A 16,712-nucleotide genomic window follows, 5' to 3' on the forward strand; every position below is an offset into this window, starting at 1 on the left:
CCGTGTCCAGCGTCGTCACAGTACATCAGTCGATTTGATCTCCTTACAGCATGCAGGACGCAGATCATATATGGGCAATTAGCCCAAGTCCCCGACATTTGACACAGGCTGCGTTTTGCTCCAACTGGCCGTGTGGTTGTTCACCAATCTCGAAACATAGATATCAAGAAAGAACAAGAGGTTAATGTAGCAGAGTAGATGCCAAGTATCACAAGATGTAGGAGTCTAAATCACAGTTACAGGCTGTATCAAAGGGGGATGCTGTACTATGTTGGCTAAGTAGCCTGTTTGATATACTGCCCAGAATGGGATCTGCATGCACACTTCAACGGTGAAATCTGACAAATATAAATACTTAGCCTGTCTTATGTACCAGCATTGCTACTAGACCCGCTAAGACCGAGTTATTTAGCATCGGATGGCGTTCGAAAAGATCGCAAGTGTAAGCCACCACCAAATATTCCGAGCGCAGTCGAGGTCTCACGAAGTCCTCTGGCGGAGCAGTGTTGGTGGTAATTCATAATCAAAGCCTCACAATTTTTACCTAAATACGAGCCTCTCCTCTAGAAGTATCGATAGCGTCCAGATTTCTCCATTGATCGAACTGCCACCATGCAGCAGGTTTATAGTCAGGGCCTGATGATAGGCTTGGGTGTTGCCTTCATTGTCCTGCCCACCATTTTTGTCGGGTTGCGATTATGGGCGAGATATCTCAAGGTAAAGTCGCTACAAGCGGATGACTATCTATGCTTGGGAGCGCTGGCGATTGGCATAGTATGTTCGGCCTTACAACTGTATGGTGAGTTTTAAAATGAACATTGCCATGTCATCCAAGCTTATTTGCTAAATGCTTCAAATAGCTGCTATTGGGGGACAATTAGGCCAGCATCAAGTTGTTGACCCTAATGGACAGCCGATTCTGGACGACCCCCGTTTCCTAGTCTATGAAAATGTAAGTAGAATGGAAAAGAACCGACTGCCTCGGATTTGCTGAAGCATTTTGCTTACTTTTCGCCGCCGCTTTCATAGACCAAATTCGCCGTTAATATCTTGAGTGTTGTCGGCTTAGGACTTGTCAAAGCCTCGATTCTCATCTTTTACAAAAACATATTTTCTGTTCGCCCGTTCCGAATAGCTGTTTATGTAATGCTTGGCATTGTCATCGCTTGGACGGTGTCGTACTTTTTTGCCAATCTGTTTACATGCTACCCAATCACATCCCTCATCGAGCCCTTCTACGGCAACAAATGCATCGATGCTGTGCCAATGTGGCTCTCAGTTGTTGCCACGGACCTAATTGTCGATGTTGGAATCTTGATCATGCCGGTTCCCATGGTCTTGCGTCTCCAGCTTCCTTGGCGAGAGAGACTGGGAGTGCTTGGCATGTTTTCTCTTGGTGCCACGTAAGTGAACTGACTACCTGCTTGAAAGTTTGCAATTTATATTCCGGTATTGATCAGGGTTCTGCATAGTGTTTGTGCCATTAGTGCTACTCGGCTTGCCACGTTGGTGCAGATTGCTGCTGAGTTTCAATACCATTACAATGATGAAACATGTACGTCTTCTGAAATGTCGATGCTCTTGAACAGATCCGCTGACGTCTAATTTTAGACTATACATCTCCCGTGTTTTATTGGACAAACATCGAAATGGCCATTGCTGTTGTGTCCGCTTGTCTGCCGACATTACGACCAATCTGGCTGCATTTTTACCCCCGACATCCAAAACCCTCAATCCATTCATTCTCGCTCGGGTCACGGCAGACAAACAAATACACTGAGGTATCTGGAATTGGGATGAAGCCTCTTTACAATAGTAGCCCGTCTAGTAGCGAGTATGTGTGATAAAGATCCGACTCAACCTCTGGATGGTGACGAATGAGGCAAACCAGCAGAGTAGATAGGTCCAGCCGCTCTTTTGTCATGACATACTTTATGTTTGTGGAACTAGATGAACAGCAAACTGGACGGCGTGTAAAGGTAGAAGAAACAATGCGATCTATTTTTAACACAGCTGAGCTGTGATCATGCATGTCCATATGTCTTTGTCAACTAATGTCAACGCTTCTTTCAAGCCCGGTTTGTCAACCCGGATGCCAATGAATGCCCTCCGTCGTAGCCGAGCTGACAGTAGAAATCGACGGACACTTCCTCATGGAGAAACTTAACCTTGTGCCGGACATTAGCGGCGTAATCCTACGTCAATGGATATGGATATGGCCCAATAGGGGCAACCAGGAATGCTGAAATGTCTCTGATGATCCCTGTTGCCATGTGCACGTTAACCGGAGCATTGTAACATAAATATACGAGCTCTACCTCGCAATTTGCAACCTAACACCTGATTTTCCTGTAGTTTCTGCCGTCAGCTTTCCGCCATGAAGCTTGTCCATCTGCTCTCGTCTTTCTTCGCTCTGGCAGAGTGCGCATTTGCCGACACGACTGGCAATGTTGTTCACCTGGCGGCCAGACAATTGAGCGCCGATCTCTCTTTAAGTCTTTCGCGCGACAGCTTGATTTCTGTCGAAGCGCCACCGCGATGGAGTTCTTTCAAGGCGCCACATCCGGCAGTTGTTGTCAATGTTGGTAATGAGTTGGACGTCGCTCTCACGGTAAAATATAGCCTCCTCTCCGCCTCTTCATATGAGTTGCGTCCAAGCATTAGAACTGACTATCGACACCAAATTCTAGGTTCAATACTGTACCTTGAAAGGTATTCCCTTCCTTGCTCAAAATGGTGGCAATGGATGGGCAACAACATTTGACCTGGGCCAAAATGGCGTCTTGATCAACCTCGCACGCCTGAACCAGGTGGTTTTCAACGCAGACAAAACTCGAGCTACCATCGGAGGAGGATCAAGCATTAACAACACCATAAGCAAAGCATATGCCGCAGGGGCTCTTATTGGAACAGGCAACTGCAACTGTGTCGGCACGCTTGGGGCTATGCTAGGCGGCGGTTTTGGCAATCTCATGGGGTTGCACGGATTTGGGGTCGATAACATCGTCTCAATCCGTGTCGTCACTGCGGACGGGTTGCTACGTGATGTGACCGCTGCTTCTGATCCAGATCTGTTCTGGGGATTGCGAGGCGCCGGCCCAAATCTGGGCATTGTGACTTCTGCCGTCATCAAGTCATATCCTGCCTCTCAAAGTGACATGCAAGCTTGGACAGGGCCATTGATCTTCAGCACAGACAAGCTAGAGGCTGTTGTGCAAGCGATCCAAGACATTGACCTGAGACCGGAAATGAATGTTTTCTTGTACTTCATCTCTGGAGGGCCACCAAAGAACGAGCCTGTCATTATGGTTGTCCCGTTTCTTCACAAGGGTAGCCCGGAATCAGGTCGTTCTGCCTTTGCCAGGCTATATGCCCTCAAACCAGTGGCAGACAACACAGCTATCATTCCGTACATTAAATGGAATTCTGGAGGAGACATTTTCTGTCAGCGGGGAGCACGTAAGCCGTCCTATAGCGCTGGTTTTCAAAAGATGGTACCGAAGGTATGGCGTCAAATCTGGGACAAGTACGTCGAGTTCCAGAAGCAACCTACAGCACAAAGTAGTGTTATACTGCTTGAGGCATACTCCTTGACCAAGGCTAGGTCAGTGGATGCTCACTCGGCTTCTTTCCCTCACCGAAATGTCAACTTCAATGCTGTGGCTATCCCGTGGTACAGCGACACAGCCCTAGACGGCTCGGCTCAGGCATTTGGCCGAGCTGTGAGAGACTTATGGAGAGGCGCAGATGAGCTTCGTCGGAACTCTACGTAAGTTCCATTACTATTCCTTTGATTCCAATATTAATTTGTGGAAGACTAATTTTTGCTAGGTATGTCAATTTTGCCCATGGAGACGAAGCTCTGGAAGTTGTTTATGGAGACAACCTGGCTAGGCTTCAATCTGTTAAGGCGAAATTTGATCCCAAGAATTCTTTCAATCAATGGTTTGATGTCAACAAAAAATAGGGCTTCATGCAACACTCTTGGTTGGGATAAGCACATCACAATGCAGAAACTATCATGTCTCGATGCTTTGTTTGAGGTAAAAGTTAGAGGGTAGTAATGCATCGGTATGTTACACAGCTAGGCAGACTGATTTGCCACCATAAACCTACACTCAAAGTTGTTCAAAATATATGTGTATGTCTTGTGAAACTGTTCTGGCAGGCAGCTTCCTCCTTCATTTATTCTTCTGCACGCCTACAAACCTTGTTGTATACAAGTGGTCACCATATTGCATATTGCGATGATTACTCGGCATATGCCCAATCGAGAAGTCCGGAACACATGGCGGTTACTTTAACTTTTGCCGCTAGCCTTCTCGCCACCTTTGTGTTGAGCGTGCCGACTCACCACGGGTGTTCTAAACTACCGTTGGCAGGTCAGATGTGGTTCGGGCATGGCGGCCGTGCATTTCTATTTGTGATTCTGCGGCAAACATCTTGTGTTGTTGGGTCTTGACCAGGTCATCCCCGGCGTGCGTGTTTGCAAGGGCTCTTGACATAATCAAGGCAAACAATGGAAACGTTCTGTAAGGAGGCACGCAAGATGTAACCTGCTTGTTCTCAAAGGTTATTATGTGGCTTGCGCTCCGGCTGACCCGGCTAAGCCATAAGAAACAGGTTTGACCATAGGTGAAATATTTGTGAGTTTCAACGAACTTCTGGCCCGTGAAAGGATAGATCCTTTACTAAAAGTCCCATTTAATGTCTGTGAAAGTTCTGTCTTGTGCCTGGGCTGGATGTGTGGTTCTCTTGTAGCTATGCAATACTCAGAGTTTGAACAACTTTGAACATACTGTGATGGTGGCCTCATTCGTTGTGCTAAGGTCACATTTACGTAGGTAGCACTGAAACTAGGAATATACTTCATCATGTTGTAATACACGGGGATGTTGTATTCTGGTGTAGGGACTCTAATTTCTTCGCGGCAAGTCGTGCGAGTCTCCAAACGAAGCCAATAAGGTACACTGCGATTAACAATATAATTCGACTCTCAAGATGGAAAGTTGATGAATGAACTGTCTAACTCCAGGATAATCTTTGTCAAGCCTTAATCAGGCAGCTAGTAGGACTTGTTAGCATTTGGCCACAGATGTTGACCTATACAGCAATGGAGTCTGTATTTTCGTTTGTTCTAATGTATAATGCTTATGTGAACGAAAGTTGAAGAAAAAGGTTCTTTGAAATAGAATATTCAGTGAAGCTAACGTGCCAACCATTGATGACAAGCTGTCCGAAAGAAATAACGACAGTTATTGAGCAAATTCTTATAGTTGTCCCTATCGCAATGCTATCAAAGGTCTCTCAGCTTCCTATCAAAGCCATTTCTAAATTTGAATCTTCCTCTTCTTTCCATACCAGCTCACTGTATGCCCATTGCCCGAATCTTACAGCAGGAGTGTCGACTCTCCGTGTAACGAAATCAGCAACCCAAATGACCACGGGCCAAAACCCACAAGCTGCGATGCAAATACCCAGTCCGTATTGAAGATTTGTTTCATCATCAGTCCATTTGGTGCACCATTTAAGAAGATGCCATCCCAGGGTGTACAAAATCGGACCATGGACCAAGTATAACGAAAAACTGATCTTTCCCAGATACTGGGGAATACGCATCGAAAAGACCTTTTGCAACCACGGTGAGCGGTCAATGGTTAGAATTAGCCATACTGCGCCGAGTGACATCCAGAAGTCAGTGGGAGCACCTGCATAATTGGCTGGTACGAGTGTGGACAGCGTTTTAAACCCTGGCGAGTTCTCAAGACCATAGCCAACAGCAGGCATGCCTAGAACATGAATAGCGAGGATGAGCGAAGCAGCCCAGACGGCATGACGGAGCTGGCAATATTTGTCGACTACCTTGCCCCAAATCTTGACCATTGGCTTTATGCGTATAATAGAGCCTCCCCAAGTCGATTCGGGCACTATTTGTGTGAGATAGAAGCTCCAATCGCAGAGAAGCATCCCGCCACAGAAGAGAAACATCTGCCAGTATGCGTAGTATAGACAGTAAAGAACAATGAATATTTCCAACCTCAGCCTGGCACTCGGTTTTAGTCTTGAGAATGCCAGCAGGGCGAGGAAGATGAACAAGGAACACGTAAACTCCATCGGGATGGTCCATAGGTTGGGATCATATTCACCACCTCGACCCATGTTGCCGGAGACAAAATCACTTATTGTAATGGCGTGCTTGGCCCATTCAATAAGTTGAGTGAAGAAGGAGTCGTACTGAGGAGGCTGCCGCCAAGGTTGTGGAACATAACCCAAAGCGTAGCTACCAAACCAGCCAAGTTGGGACATGACTGCCGTAACAAATGTTACTGCTACCACAGGAATAAACAATCTGGAGTGACGCCGGAAGACAGATGATGCGAGACTTTCGTGAAGTTCGGAGTATCTATGTTGATGTGCTAGTTTGAGCGGCTTGTAACTCAGTGCGTAGCCGGAGATAGCGAAAAATATCATAACCTGCGGTCGGCCGGCGATGATAAGTCGAAGTAATGGTAATTGTATGAGAAGATTATCGTCGTCGGTACTGTGCCAGCCGTTGTGGATGCGTGAAGAGAAGCAGAGCAAGCTGCAATGATGCCAAACTACAAACAGGGCGGCAGTGCCACGCAGCCCGTCTTATGAACTCTGTTAGCGAAGGTTGTTCGTGCTCATGCTTTGGGGTTTGAGAACTATGTAAATGAACACAAGTACCAACCTAGCCAGGCAGTGGGATGTGACTTTTTGTATGGAAGGCTTGGTGTTGCAAAGAGTGAAAGTCTGGGAGCCCATTTTCGAGGCCTCATGCAGCATCCGAGCCAACCTGAGGAAATGGCGATCTTGTGGTCAGCAGTACTCGACAATTCATCGGAAAGCACTTCTTCTGACAAGCCATCGGACCTGTTCTCATCGCTGCTTAGTCGGCTATATTGGGTGTCCTCCGCCATCCTTTTTGTGCCCAGTAGAGGTAGATGACCCAGTGGATACTAAATATTGACAATGAAGCTTCAAGCCGACAGAGCTTGAAGACATGACGAGACGGAGCAGATTGTAGAGTATTACAACAATGAATTTGCCTCCCGGGGCAGTAGAGACTCTGCTCGCTAACCACGAGGGTGATTGGTATGGTATGGCTAAATTTGGACGCGACGGGAAGGCATGCAATCTGCGACCGCTGCAGTTCTGGTACCATCCATCCGAGGCAGTGGTGGCACTGCTTTGAGATCTATTGCCTCCATTATTTGGCCGGAATCGAATCTGCCTGGCCTTGCACAAGGGGGTGAAAGTTGATCATTTGAAGAAGGGGTACGTCCAAGCCTGGAGGGACTTGCACCAGTAACAGCGTGATAAAGTATTGACTAGGGATTCCCAGGCTATCAAAGCTTTCTACAGTGAACTAAATGGCCGGTTACAGCCTACTTTAGTTGCCCAACAACGTTTCTTGAGGTCTGCTAGCCAAAGTCTCGACAAGAGGGGGGGTTCAAGATGTTAGATCCACGCCATGTCTTATAACTCAACATACCAGGCTCAGTAAGTGGACACGCGACCTCACGCGACCTCTCCCTCTGCCAAAATTGCTAGCAGTTCACTCCGCTTTCGTTCGCTACTTGGAAAGCGTTGAAGGTACGAAAGTCAAGCCATGAGGCTTGGCTTTGGCCGTTTACCATCCCTTAATGCATGCCTGGCAGGCTACTTGGATGCAATGTTGGGGATTCTAACTCATTCCGGATGCAAGCAGGGTCAATTGGTTAAACATCTCTCTAGGTAGTCGGGAGTCCGTTGTGAATTTTACTGCTCAATTCGTTCTTGACGCTGTTTGGCATCAAGTTCCTTGCTCTGCTCATGGCAGAAAGCCGCATGAGGCGAGTCCAAAAGCACAGCGAAATTATCCTGGGAAACGTCATTTCTTACTCATTTCCTCCTTACTTGCCATTCGACATTCATCTTCGCTCGTAGTTTGAGCTGTGCTTCTCTCTCCAGCATGGAGCTGGCCGGTCGCGCCGTCTCTTACGGCAAATCTCGCCTGGCGTCTCGACAATTCAGGATCGCCAGTCGCAGAATCTTGTATTACCCGACGACTTTCGCTCGAGTACCGGGACGGAAGTTCTTATTTTCTCTTACCGCCACATCGTTGCTTTGTGCTAAATGCTTGCACATCTACGCACACATCAAAGCGATTGCACCTGAGGATGTGGTCTGTTGGTGGCTAACCTTTTTCACTCAAGATGTTTTCATTTTGCTGGCAGTAAGGTTGTTGCTTGAACAACCTCATAACTGCCTCAATGTTAGCGGCTTCCTCCAGATAGTAGCCGTCATCTTGGCCACCGTCATCACAATTATCCAACTGGCTGTTTCGGCAATAAACATAGCCTTCTTCGCTATGCTGGGCTCTGAACTTCGCTGGCGTAATATCGGTTTGGCCACTGATTCGGCGTCGCGGCCATTATTTCTGAAAGGCACTGGCACTCTTATACTGGTTTTGGCTCTCCTTGTGTTGTCAGCCCGAATCCTGGAGGATGTCAATTATTACCTTGCTGGAGTCGCTTTGAACTGCGTCAAAGCTCCGGTAGTTTCTCTTTTCAGAATGTGTCGATGCTCTAGTCAACGTCTTGATGGTTCAGAATATGCTCGAGTGCCCAGCAATGATGAAGAAGCACATAGCCCTTCTGAAAAGGATGTTACCGTTTCACTCGCCAAACCGAGTAATCGCACATCGAGGTTCCTGTCAACGGTTATAGGCATGCTCTTAATATCTCAGGCTATCCTGTCGGTAGTGCGACCGATCGAAAGTTCCTTTACCTTCTTGTCGTGGACTCCGATAATAATGCCTGTTGTCGACTTCACCCGATCCACTACGCTCGACAGGTTGTTTCCGCTATACAACCAAACAATCAGCCGGCATTTGGACGAGGAGACTGCCTTAACAGATCCAATTCCTTTGACGTGGCTACCTAAACTCGACGATCCTTTGTTAGGGTTCGAGGACTGGTATCCGAGCAAACACGACCATTACGATCATTACGATCATTATAACGCCACGGCAGACCCGTTGAACATGCCAAACTTCAAAGATGATCTAATCTCTCCGCTGCGTGGCCAGCTGGATGATGTTAATATTCGCCATGTGATGCTTATCATGCTTGAAAGCACGCGCAAAGACGTATTTCCAATAAAAAAGGATAGCTTCATCTGGAAGCAGCTTGCAGAGAGCTGGGACAACAAAACGATACCACCGAAGGCAGAGGAGAGGATAGCAACTCTCACACCCAACGCCAACTTCATCACTGGAGACTATGCAGACGGCTTTGAGCACGAGACTAAGCCAGTTCGGGGCGGCATCAACTTCAACAACAACCACCCTACCGGCACGTACACCCTCAAAAGCATCACTGGGACTCTTTGCGGTCTCACGCCTCTTGTAGTTGATCAGAATCTGGATTACCTGAATCACTACTACCAGCCCTGCCTCCCCCACATCTTCAAAGCCTTCAATTCTCTGGAACCCAGTGTAGGTGATGGCAAAAACAAATGGATGAATTGGTTCATGATGTCAGTAATGGGATACTTTGACAGACAAGACGCCATGATGTCTAGCATTGGCTATGTTTATGAAGAGTACGTCACCAAAGAATATTTGCAGAGCGAAGGCGCAACATTTGGCCCAACGAAGGTGCAACAACTTGGAAACGACTTACCAGAAGTTGCCATTAAAGACTATCTTGTAAACGCGTTTAAAACAGCAAAAGAAAACGACACTCGAGTATTTCTGACGCATCTGACCAGCACGGCACACTGGCCATATCGAATGCCTGACGACGAGGAATATGTTCCCCTTGTGCAAGAGGGAAAGGCTGACAGCAAACTTGATCTTCTATCACGATATGTCAACGCGGTGGGGTATGTTGACCGCTGGCTGGGTAAGATTCTCAACATTTTGGAGGATCAAGGCGTCATAAATGAGACCTTGATCGTCCTCGTGGGTGACCATGGTCTCTCACTGCCCGAGACGGGGGCCGCTTCACCGTATGGTGTACCGAATATCGGCAATTTTCACGTCCCGTTGGTGTTTTCACATCCACACTTGCCACAGATTGATGTCAACACCCCGGTCAACTCGATCTCAATCTTGCCCACGATAATAGACTTGCTCATTGAAACGGGGTCGCTCTCAATGTCGGAGGAGCAGGCTGCGCGCGAATTGCTTCCGAATTACGAAGGACTGTCTCTTTTACGTCCGCTAGAAAAGCCTTCGGATGATATCACTCACTGGCAATTTACTGTCTTGAGCCCCGGAGGGTCACAAGTTGCTATCCGGAGTGTACGCAACCCGCAATGGCGGTTGATACTTCCGGTAATAGAGGACATTGAGTGGTGGTTTACGAATGTTGACACCGACCCGCACGAGCTGGATGCAGTTCAAGCGTTTGACTTTACCAAGTTCTTAAAAACCATAGAGGAGACACATGGCATTGAGGCAGCTAGGTGGGCCGAAGAGGCTGCTTTTGTTACGCGATGGTATATTCTCGACAACGCCAAACGATGGAGGTATAAGCCGTAATGAATGGCACTATTTGGGAGATAGCACAGCCGTAAAATAACAAGAATTGTTTGAGGAAATTCCCCCATATAGCGTCTTATGAGCGTTTCCAGTGCGGTGAGAAAACATAGCCATTGGCACATTGCAAAGTTGACATCGCATGATCATACGATAGTTGTAAGTCTTAGTGGTCGCCTATCTTCATTTCCAACATCTTTGGTGAGGTGCTGCTGTCTAGAAAACGATCAAGTTCGTATGAAGTCTTGCTGGTGCCATGAAAGTAGCTTGGCCAAATGTATACTGGCTATGGATAATCTTCTTTGTGCCGTATTGCCAGTTGTACAACAAATATCATAAGATCGGTCCGTTACATGGTTTTTCGACCGGAAGAGCAGTACTGATGCTTGCTGGAGCGGGCGATTGACCTTCAAGGCCCCATGTCTCAGCATGGTATGCTTTCGACCACTGAATACAGCAGGGCAGCACGCGACGCGCCAGGGTGTGTGCTGCCACCTTTCATGGCGTTGCTTGCCTCCATTATGTTGTGGTTTAATTGGCGATAATTGCCCTAGAAGGGCATGCACAAGGGATAGCTTTGTAGTCTCAGCATTGGAGGGGCACGACATCAAAGAGATAATATCTAAAAACAAAAACTCAAGTGTGATGAGGTAAACTCGAGCTTTGGTTGCTACAGAACAGCGAATCTGATCTACCAATATACCAATCTTACAATCGTAGCTTGAGGCTGCAAATGCACAGTGCCTAGACCCCGGCAGGCTTCCTCGTTGACAACTACCTGGTTCTGATTACTGCTGCAGCGTTACGGAGTACGATGCAGGGAGATCCAAGTTCAAAAAGAACCTAAAATCGCCGATTGGTTGCTAATAAGGGATGAGCTAAAACTCCATCATCTCTGGGTCTCAGACAGCCCGACGCCTGGGTCTACAGCTTGCCGGCCAGTACTATTTGGAGAGGCAACACTGCTTGGCAAATGCTCACAACCTTTTGCAAGCTGTTAGATGGCATCCCCGTTGTGGTTTAGTTGATGTCGATGTTGAATGCCGGTTGTTGACGCTTCGGCCTTGAACACAGGTTGGCAGGTAGCCTAAAGTCTGGCTCCAAACCATATCAGATACTTTCCCATCTTCGACATCAGCCAAGAATCCAATTCAAACTTTCTATGTTACTTCGGTCGGAAGCCACCCGGCGCTGGGCTAAGCGCGATCACTGTTAGGACATTAATCTCCCAGCAAAACGGCACTAAATCGGAACAATTGTTGGCTGGCCTTTTTAGGGATCCAGTGGAAACCATTGTCCTGGTCGGTGTTTCTCTGGCTTCTCCTTTGACACGAGGGCGAGAAGAATTCATGAGACAGAATGCGCTACGAAACGCGTCCCTTGCGAGAAAGCGCGGAACATCCAGCTTAGTTCCTGCAGCTCGTCTTTCAGCAACAAATTCCTGTGCCAACATATGAGCAATACAGGCCGGGTCAACGCAAGATGCCTAATTCAGTGGAATGGCCTGGGAAATGATGTGGCCGTCACATCTTAGAGCCAGTTACGGTTAACAACGTGTAGTCGCGACCGCGCCTCATGGATCCCTAGTGCAACCATTTGCCGCCACTTCGAAACCGTATTTGTTGACTGGTATGTGAATGTCACTTTGGCTAATTTTTCTTTGTACCATTGCCTGGACGTAGGTTTCATTGATGGTATGCTGTCTTGATGGTAAGTCTCGCTCATATTGGGCCATACCTTGGTCGCCGTCGCTGCATCCGGCAGCGTGGACGCGACAGTTCGTGACAATGAGGCCTTAAATAATCTGAATCAACTTTTTGTTGTTCTCATAGAGCCGTGATTTGCTTGGTTGGTGTTTTTATTTCTCCGTAACGACGTCCAGTATCACCTTCATTTATTGAAGCTACAAACACCTTGACCGACTGATGCAATGCCCAGCGATATGTCCACATCGTCAAAGCGACAGCCGGCCTCCGGTATCGACGAGAAAGCTGGGGATTACGGAAACCATGACAAGACAAGATGGCTTGGAAACAAAACCTTCCACACAGGCGTGTGTATCTCGTATGTTCAACCCTTAGACGTCGGTCTGTTGGTAGCCTGTGCAATTTGCATCTGAGGATCAAATGTTCTTCAACTTGTACTGATTATCTGGCGATTCCTCTCTCGCAGATCTTGGATCATCATTTCCAATAGCACCATTCTTTTCAACAAGTGGCTTATAGACTCACGAGGATTCCGTACGTGCTTCTCTCTTCCTGGAACCTATACAAGATATTGTGATGTCGGGTGTTAATAGATATGGCAAAATACTAACAATCTCTAGATTTCCGTAAGTCTCCAATTCTCCTCAGTTGAGAAGGATGATCGCTGTAGCCCAAAGAGTGCTCAAACCAACTCCTAATCGCTACTAAACGATCCTCTAAGTTCGACTAACGATAATACATAGCGATTCTTCTTACATGCTGGCACCTGTTTTTCGCAACCCTGGCCACCCAAATTCTGGCTCGCACCACCAAACTCCTAGACTCTCGAAAGAAGATCTCCATGTCAGCGGGTGTCTACGCTCGAGCCATTCTTCCAATTAGCATCTTCTACTCCATTTCCCTCGTCACATCAAACATGGCTTACTTATACCTGTCTATTCCGTTCATACAAATTCTCAAGACCACGGCACCAGCTGTTATGCTTTTCGTTGCTTGGGCCGCAGGCACGGCAAACCCAACTTTTGCAACAATCCTTAATATATTTTGGGTCATTGGCGGTGTCATGCTGGCATCAAGTGGCGAGATTCAGTTTTCTCTTATTGGCTTCCTCTATCAGATGGGCGGCATTGTCTCTGAATCGATCCGCCTCATTATGATTCAACTTCTGCTGAGCAATGACGGGTTGAAAATGGATCCGTTAGTGGGTTTGTATTATTTTGCTCCCGCATGCTGCTTGATGAATTTTCTCATCGCCCTGCCTACCAATGAGATTTTGAATATCTCGTGGCAAGCTGTGCAGGATGTAGGAGTTGGCCTGCTGTTCCTCAACGCCCTGATAGCGTTTATGCTCAATATTGCAAGTGTCTGTTTGGTATGCTCTCCCCTTGTCCGCGGTCTTTTCAGTCGTTGACTTCTACATCAACTAACAAGACGCAGATTGGCCAAACATCTGGCTTGGTCATGACATTGACTGGCATCTTGAAGAACATTCTGTTGGTTGTCGTATCAGTAATGATATGGAACACGCAAATCACGTTTGTACAAGTTGTGGGTTACACTATTGCTCTTGCTGGCCTAGTTTACTATTCTCTCGGATATGAGCAGCTAGTCAAGGCGTCGAAGGCCGGTCTCACATGGACTTCGAACTTGCTGAGTGGCCGAGCAGTGCACGGTACTAGCTCGATTTGTCTCAAGACAAGACGCGTAATCGTAACGGCTCTTCTCATGGCGGGACTGATAAGTCTCTCGCCCAGGTTGTGGAGATATCACAAGTACGAAGAGTTGAGGATTTAGTACCTCGAAGGACTCAGGGCTAGGGAAAATCACATCAAATACGCACCGCCGTCGCAACGGCAAGTATTATATAAAATTCTGCAGTTAGAAAATAAAAAATACGCAGAGTTTTACCGCGTACCGCTATTTTGTATCTCATTTTCCTGCTTTAGCAATTTACAACATTCTGAGGAATCTTACACCTCCTGCACCAAAACCGTGGGTCATTTTGCTTGGTACATAGTCTTAAGAATGAATTAATGATTTGTCTTTTATTGAATTGTGTTTAATCTCATTAGAGTTTTCCTGCTTTCCACGTACATAGGGCTTCCCGAGTCAGAGCCTACGGCCATTCCCATTCCCTGACTACTTACCGAGTAAACCCTAGGGCAAATACCTTCGTGCCACAGCAAATGACGCGACGAGTAGCGCACTGCAAACCAAGAAGACATTGTCTCGATGCTCACTCCCTATGATGTTGCGTTAGATATGGTGCGCTAACAGATGTATCCTCTCAATCAGCAACATACCTTCCCTGTCCAAGCTATGCCCAATGACAACAAATACATTGAGGGGGAATCGTAAAATGCTGTAAATCATTGCTCGGCTCTTATCCTCAACCAACTCGCTCTTCAAGTTAGCCATAGCGGGAAAGTAAGCCCCGATACAAGCCTCGAGAAAACAAAACGTCCAGAATATTGTCCTCTCGTTTCGAAGAGCAACTGCCAGCGCTAAACAGCAGGCCGCTAGTAAAATAACGTTGAATAAAACATCGGTGGATCGCTGGGTCCCTTTTAATCGTCGAGCCAGATGACTTGCTAACGCCGGCCCGGCCATCATGGCGCACATGAAGTTGGAGAATATAAGTCCAAACGGCAGGTCCTTGGTTGAACCAGTTGCTGTCCGTGCAGTTTGCAAAGCGGCAGACCAGAAAAATATGAAAAGATACATTGTGCCTTCAAACACGCACGAGATTAGCCCCAGTGATAAGATCTTGGGGTTGCCAGTAATGGCACGAATGCCAGATTTGAAGCTGTCCGATGGTGTCTGGCCCAACTTCAAGGACCCCAAATTCTCTCGCTATGAAGCATATGAGTTAAGGCAACCATAGTGACAGTTTGTTCATTACTTACCCAATTCTTTGAAATGAAAGCCGCCGATACACAACAACATGCTATGGCAAGCATAAATGGCCAAGTTCGCGTACCTGAAACCGTTACAAGTACGTCACCCAAAACGCCGCAAACAATGGCAACGACACAGCTAATGGTGGTCATGGTGCTGAATACGGGGCCAAGATCCAGCTCAGAGGACTGCAATCCCCTATCATGGTAGTCCGAGATCATCCACGCTTCGAAGACACTATATAGAAGCGTGGTGCAAACGCCGCCAGCAAAGCGTCCGAGGAACAAGATCGGCAAGCTGTCACTTATCATTGTCAAGCACGTTACTGCATACAGAACGCAGTATAGCAAGCAAGCCTTCTTTCGCCCAAACCTGTCAGCGGCACCGCCTACAAATGAGGCACTGATGCCGCCGGAGATGAAGCCGACGGAGTACAAGGTGGCAACCATTTTCTCAGGAAGATGCTTGTCATACTTGTAAAGAGCGTAGATATGAGGGCCCTAGTTCTCAGTTAATTAGGGACTGCTGATTGCATGGGCACATGAAATGCCCAACAAAACTCGACGTACCTGCAACCAATCTGCCGCAGCGGCTAGTGTATATGGGATGAAAAAGTTCAACTGAAACTCTCGAGCCTGTGCACTTGGCTTTGCATCTTTCTCACCAACTTCTACTGCCGCTTGATCCGGAGATGGTGGTGCTTGGCCATGTTTCCAAGACGGTTTTCGGTGTTGAGACCAAACAAGATAGGTGTTTGCCGCGGCAAATAACCCCAAATTTGCTTGATAAAAGTCCATAATAATCGTCCTGAAAGTACTTACGCGGATGTGAAGCAATGCGACGATTTAGCTACATCTGCCTCAATTTGTTGGTATAATTGGAAACTATGGTGTTTTTACCTCGCCTGCATGTTGAGTATAAAAGGGAAACCCTCATTTTGCGCCAAACTAATTCCAATTACGCGCTTGTCTCACTGAAACGAGTGCCAGAGCAGTTAATTGAAGTCCGGTTGAAGGTTTCAGTAAGACACTAAACGCGACCAGCAGCATTCCCCTCCTCAAGGGAAGCTGCTCGGCCTGGCCCATGTTCTAACTTTGTTAGATCTGACAAAACGCGCGCTAGTCAAATATTTGCCCATAAATTCGCCGGATGAGGAGAGGTGAGACCGTATCAATATGTCTACATCTCCAGTGTACTGTAACGGGAGTGTACCGGAAGCAGATAAGCTGCTGGAGCTGCAATAAAGTTGGCTAGAGCTCTCGGATCGCCTCCCGCTAGTTGGAAAGTTGGAATGCAAACAGGGAATGGGCGATTTGCATTGTCTAAGGGAACCTTTTGCCAGTCATTTACGTGTATTGTAGACGCATATTTACAATTTGGATCATCTTTCAAAGAAACCCTCGACTAACAGGCAAGCTGGATTCAACCCTTTTGTTTCCTTGTCTTCGCTTTGATCAAACTTTCATGGATTTCTGTTAATTGTGGCCCAAACCAACTCTTCCCATCTCGTCCTCCGCCTAGTTCTTCTCGTCAAGTCATTGTTCTTCTGCACAGCCAAC

At 47.2% G+C, this 16,712-nt stretch overlaps 5 protein-coding genes across 5 annotated transcripts; 3 read left to right on the plus strand and 2 right to left on the minus strand.

Moving 5' to 3' along the window:
• Positions 1-612: 612 nt before the first annotated feature.
• Positions 613-3,967, plus strand: VFPPC_16891 (FAD binding domain-containing protein; the record flags this gene model as incomplete). The annotated part of the gene is made up of 8 exons (XM_018294644.1): positions 613-799; positions 861-952; positions 1,030-1,403; positions 1,473-1,555; positions 1,612-1,834; positions 2,356-2,611; positions 2,691-3,769; positions 3,832-3,967. 8 exons carry the CDS (start codon positions 613-615, stop codon positions 3,965-3,967), a joined length of 2,430 nt encoding a protein of 809 aa, XP_018137229.1.
• Positions 3,968-5,307: 1,340 nt separating this feature from the next.
• On the minus strand, positions 5,308-6,306 carry VFPPC_10201 (acetyl transferase; the record flags this gene model as incomplete). The annotated part of the gene is made up of 1 exon (XM_018288616.1): positions 5,308-6,306. One exon carries the CDS (start codon positions 6,304-6,306, stop codon positions 5,308-5,310), a length of 999 nt encoding a protein of 332 aa, XP_018137228.1.
• Positions 6,307-7,975: 1,669 nt separating this feature from the next.
• VFPPC_10200 (sulfatase domain-containing protein) lies at positions 7,976-10,552 on the plus strand (the record flags this gene model as incomplete). The annotated part of the gene is made up of 1 exon (XM_018288615.1): positions 7,976-10,552. The coding sequence occupies one exon, from the start codon at positions 7,976-7,978 to the stop codon at positions 10,550-10,552; it is 2,577 nt and encodes an 858-aa protein (XP_018137227.1).
• A 1,927-nt stretch (positions 10,553-12,479) lies between these two features.
• On the plus strand, positions 12,480-14,049 carry VFPPC_14730 (triose-phosphate transporter; the record flags this gene model as incomplete). The annotated part of the gene is made up of 5 exons (XM_018292498.1): positions 12,480-12,613; positions 12,722-12,789; positions 12,876-12,881; positions 12,999-13,627; positions 13,693-14,049. 5 exons carry the CDS (start codon positions 12,480-12,482, stop codon positions 14,047-14,049), a joined length of 1,194 nt encoding a protein of 397 aa, XP_018137226.1.
• A 363-nt stretch (positions 14,050-14,412) lies between these two features.
• Positions 14,413-15,950, minus strand: VFPPC_10199 (major facilitator superfamily domain-containing protein 5 protein; the record flags this gene model as incomplete). Its single annotated transcript, XM_018288614.1, has 4 exons — positions 14,413-14,498; positions 14,559-15,108; positions 15,162-15,653; positions 15,723-15,950. 4 exons carry the CDS (start codon positions 15,948-15,950, stop codon positions 14,413-14,415), a joined length of 1,356 nt encoding a protein of 451 aa, XP_018137225.1.
• Between the last annotated feature and the right edge of the window lie 762 nt (positions 15,951-16,712).

Source organism: Pochonia chlamydosporia (assembly GCF_001653235.2).
Source record: "Pochonia chlamydosporia 170 chromosome Unknown PCv3seq00010, whole genome shotgun sequence".
In the NCBI taxonomy this organism is placed as follows: Eukaryota; Fungi; Ascomycota; class Sordariomycetes; order Hypocreales; family Clavicipitaceae; genus Pochonia; species Pochonia chlamydosporia.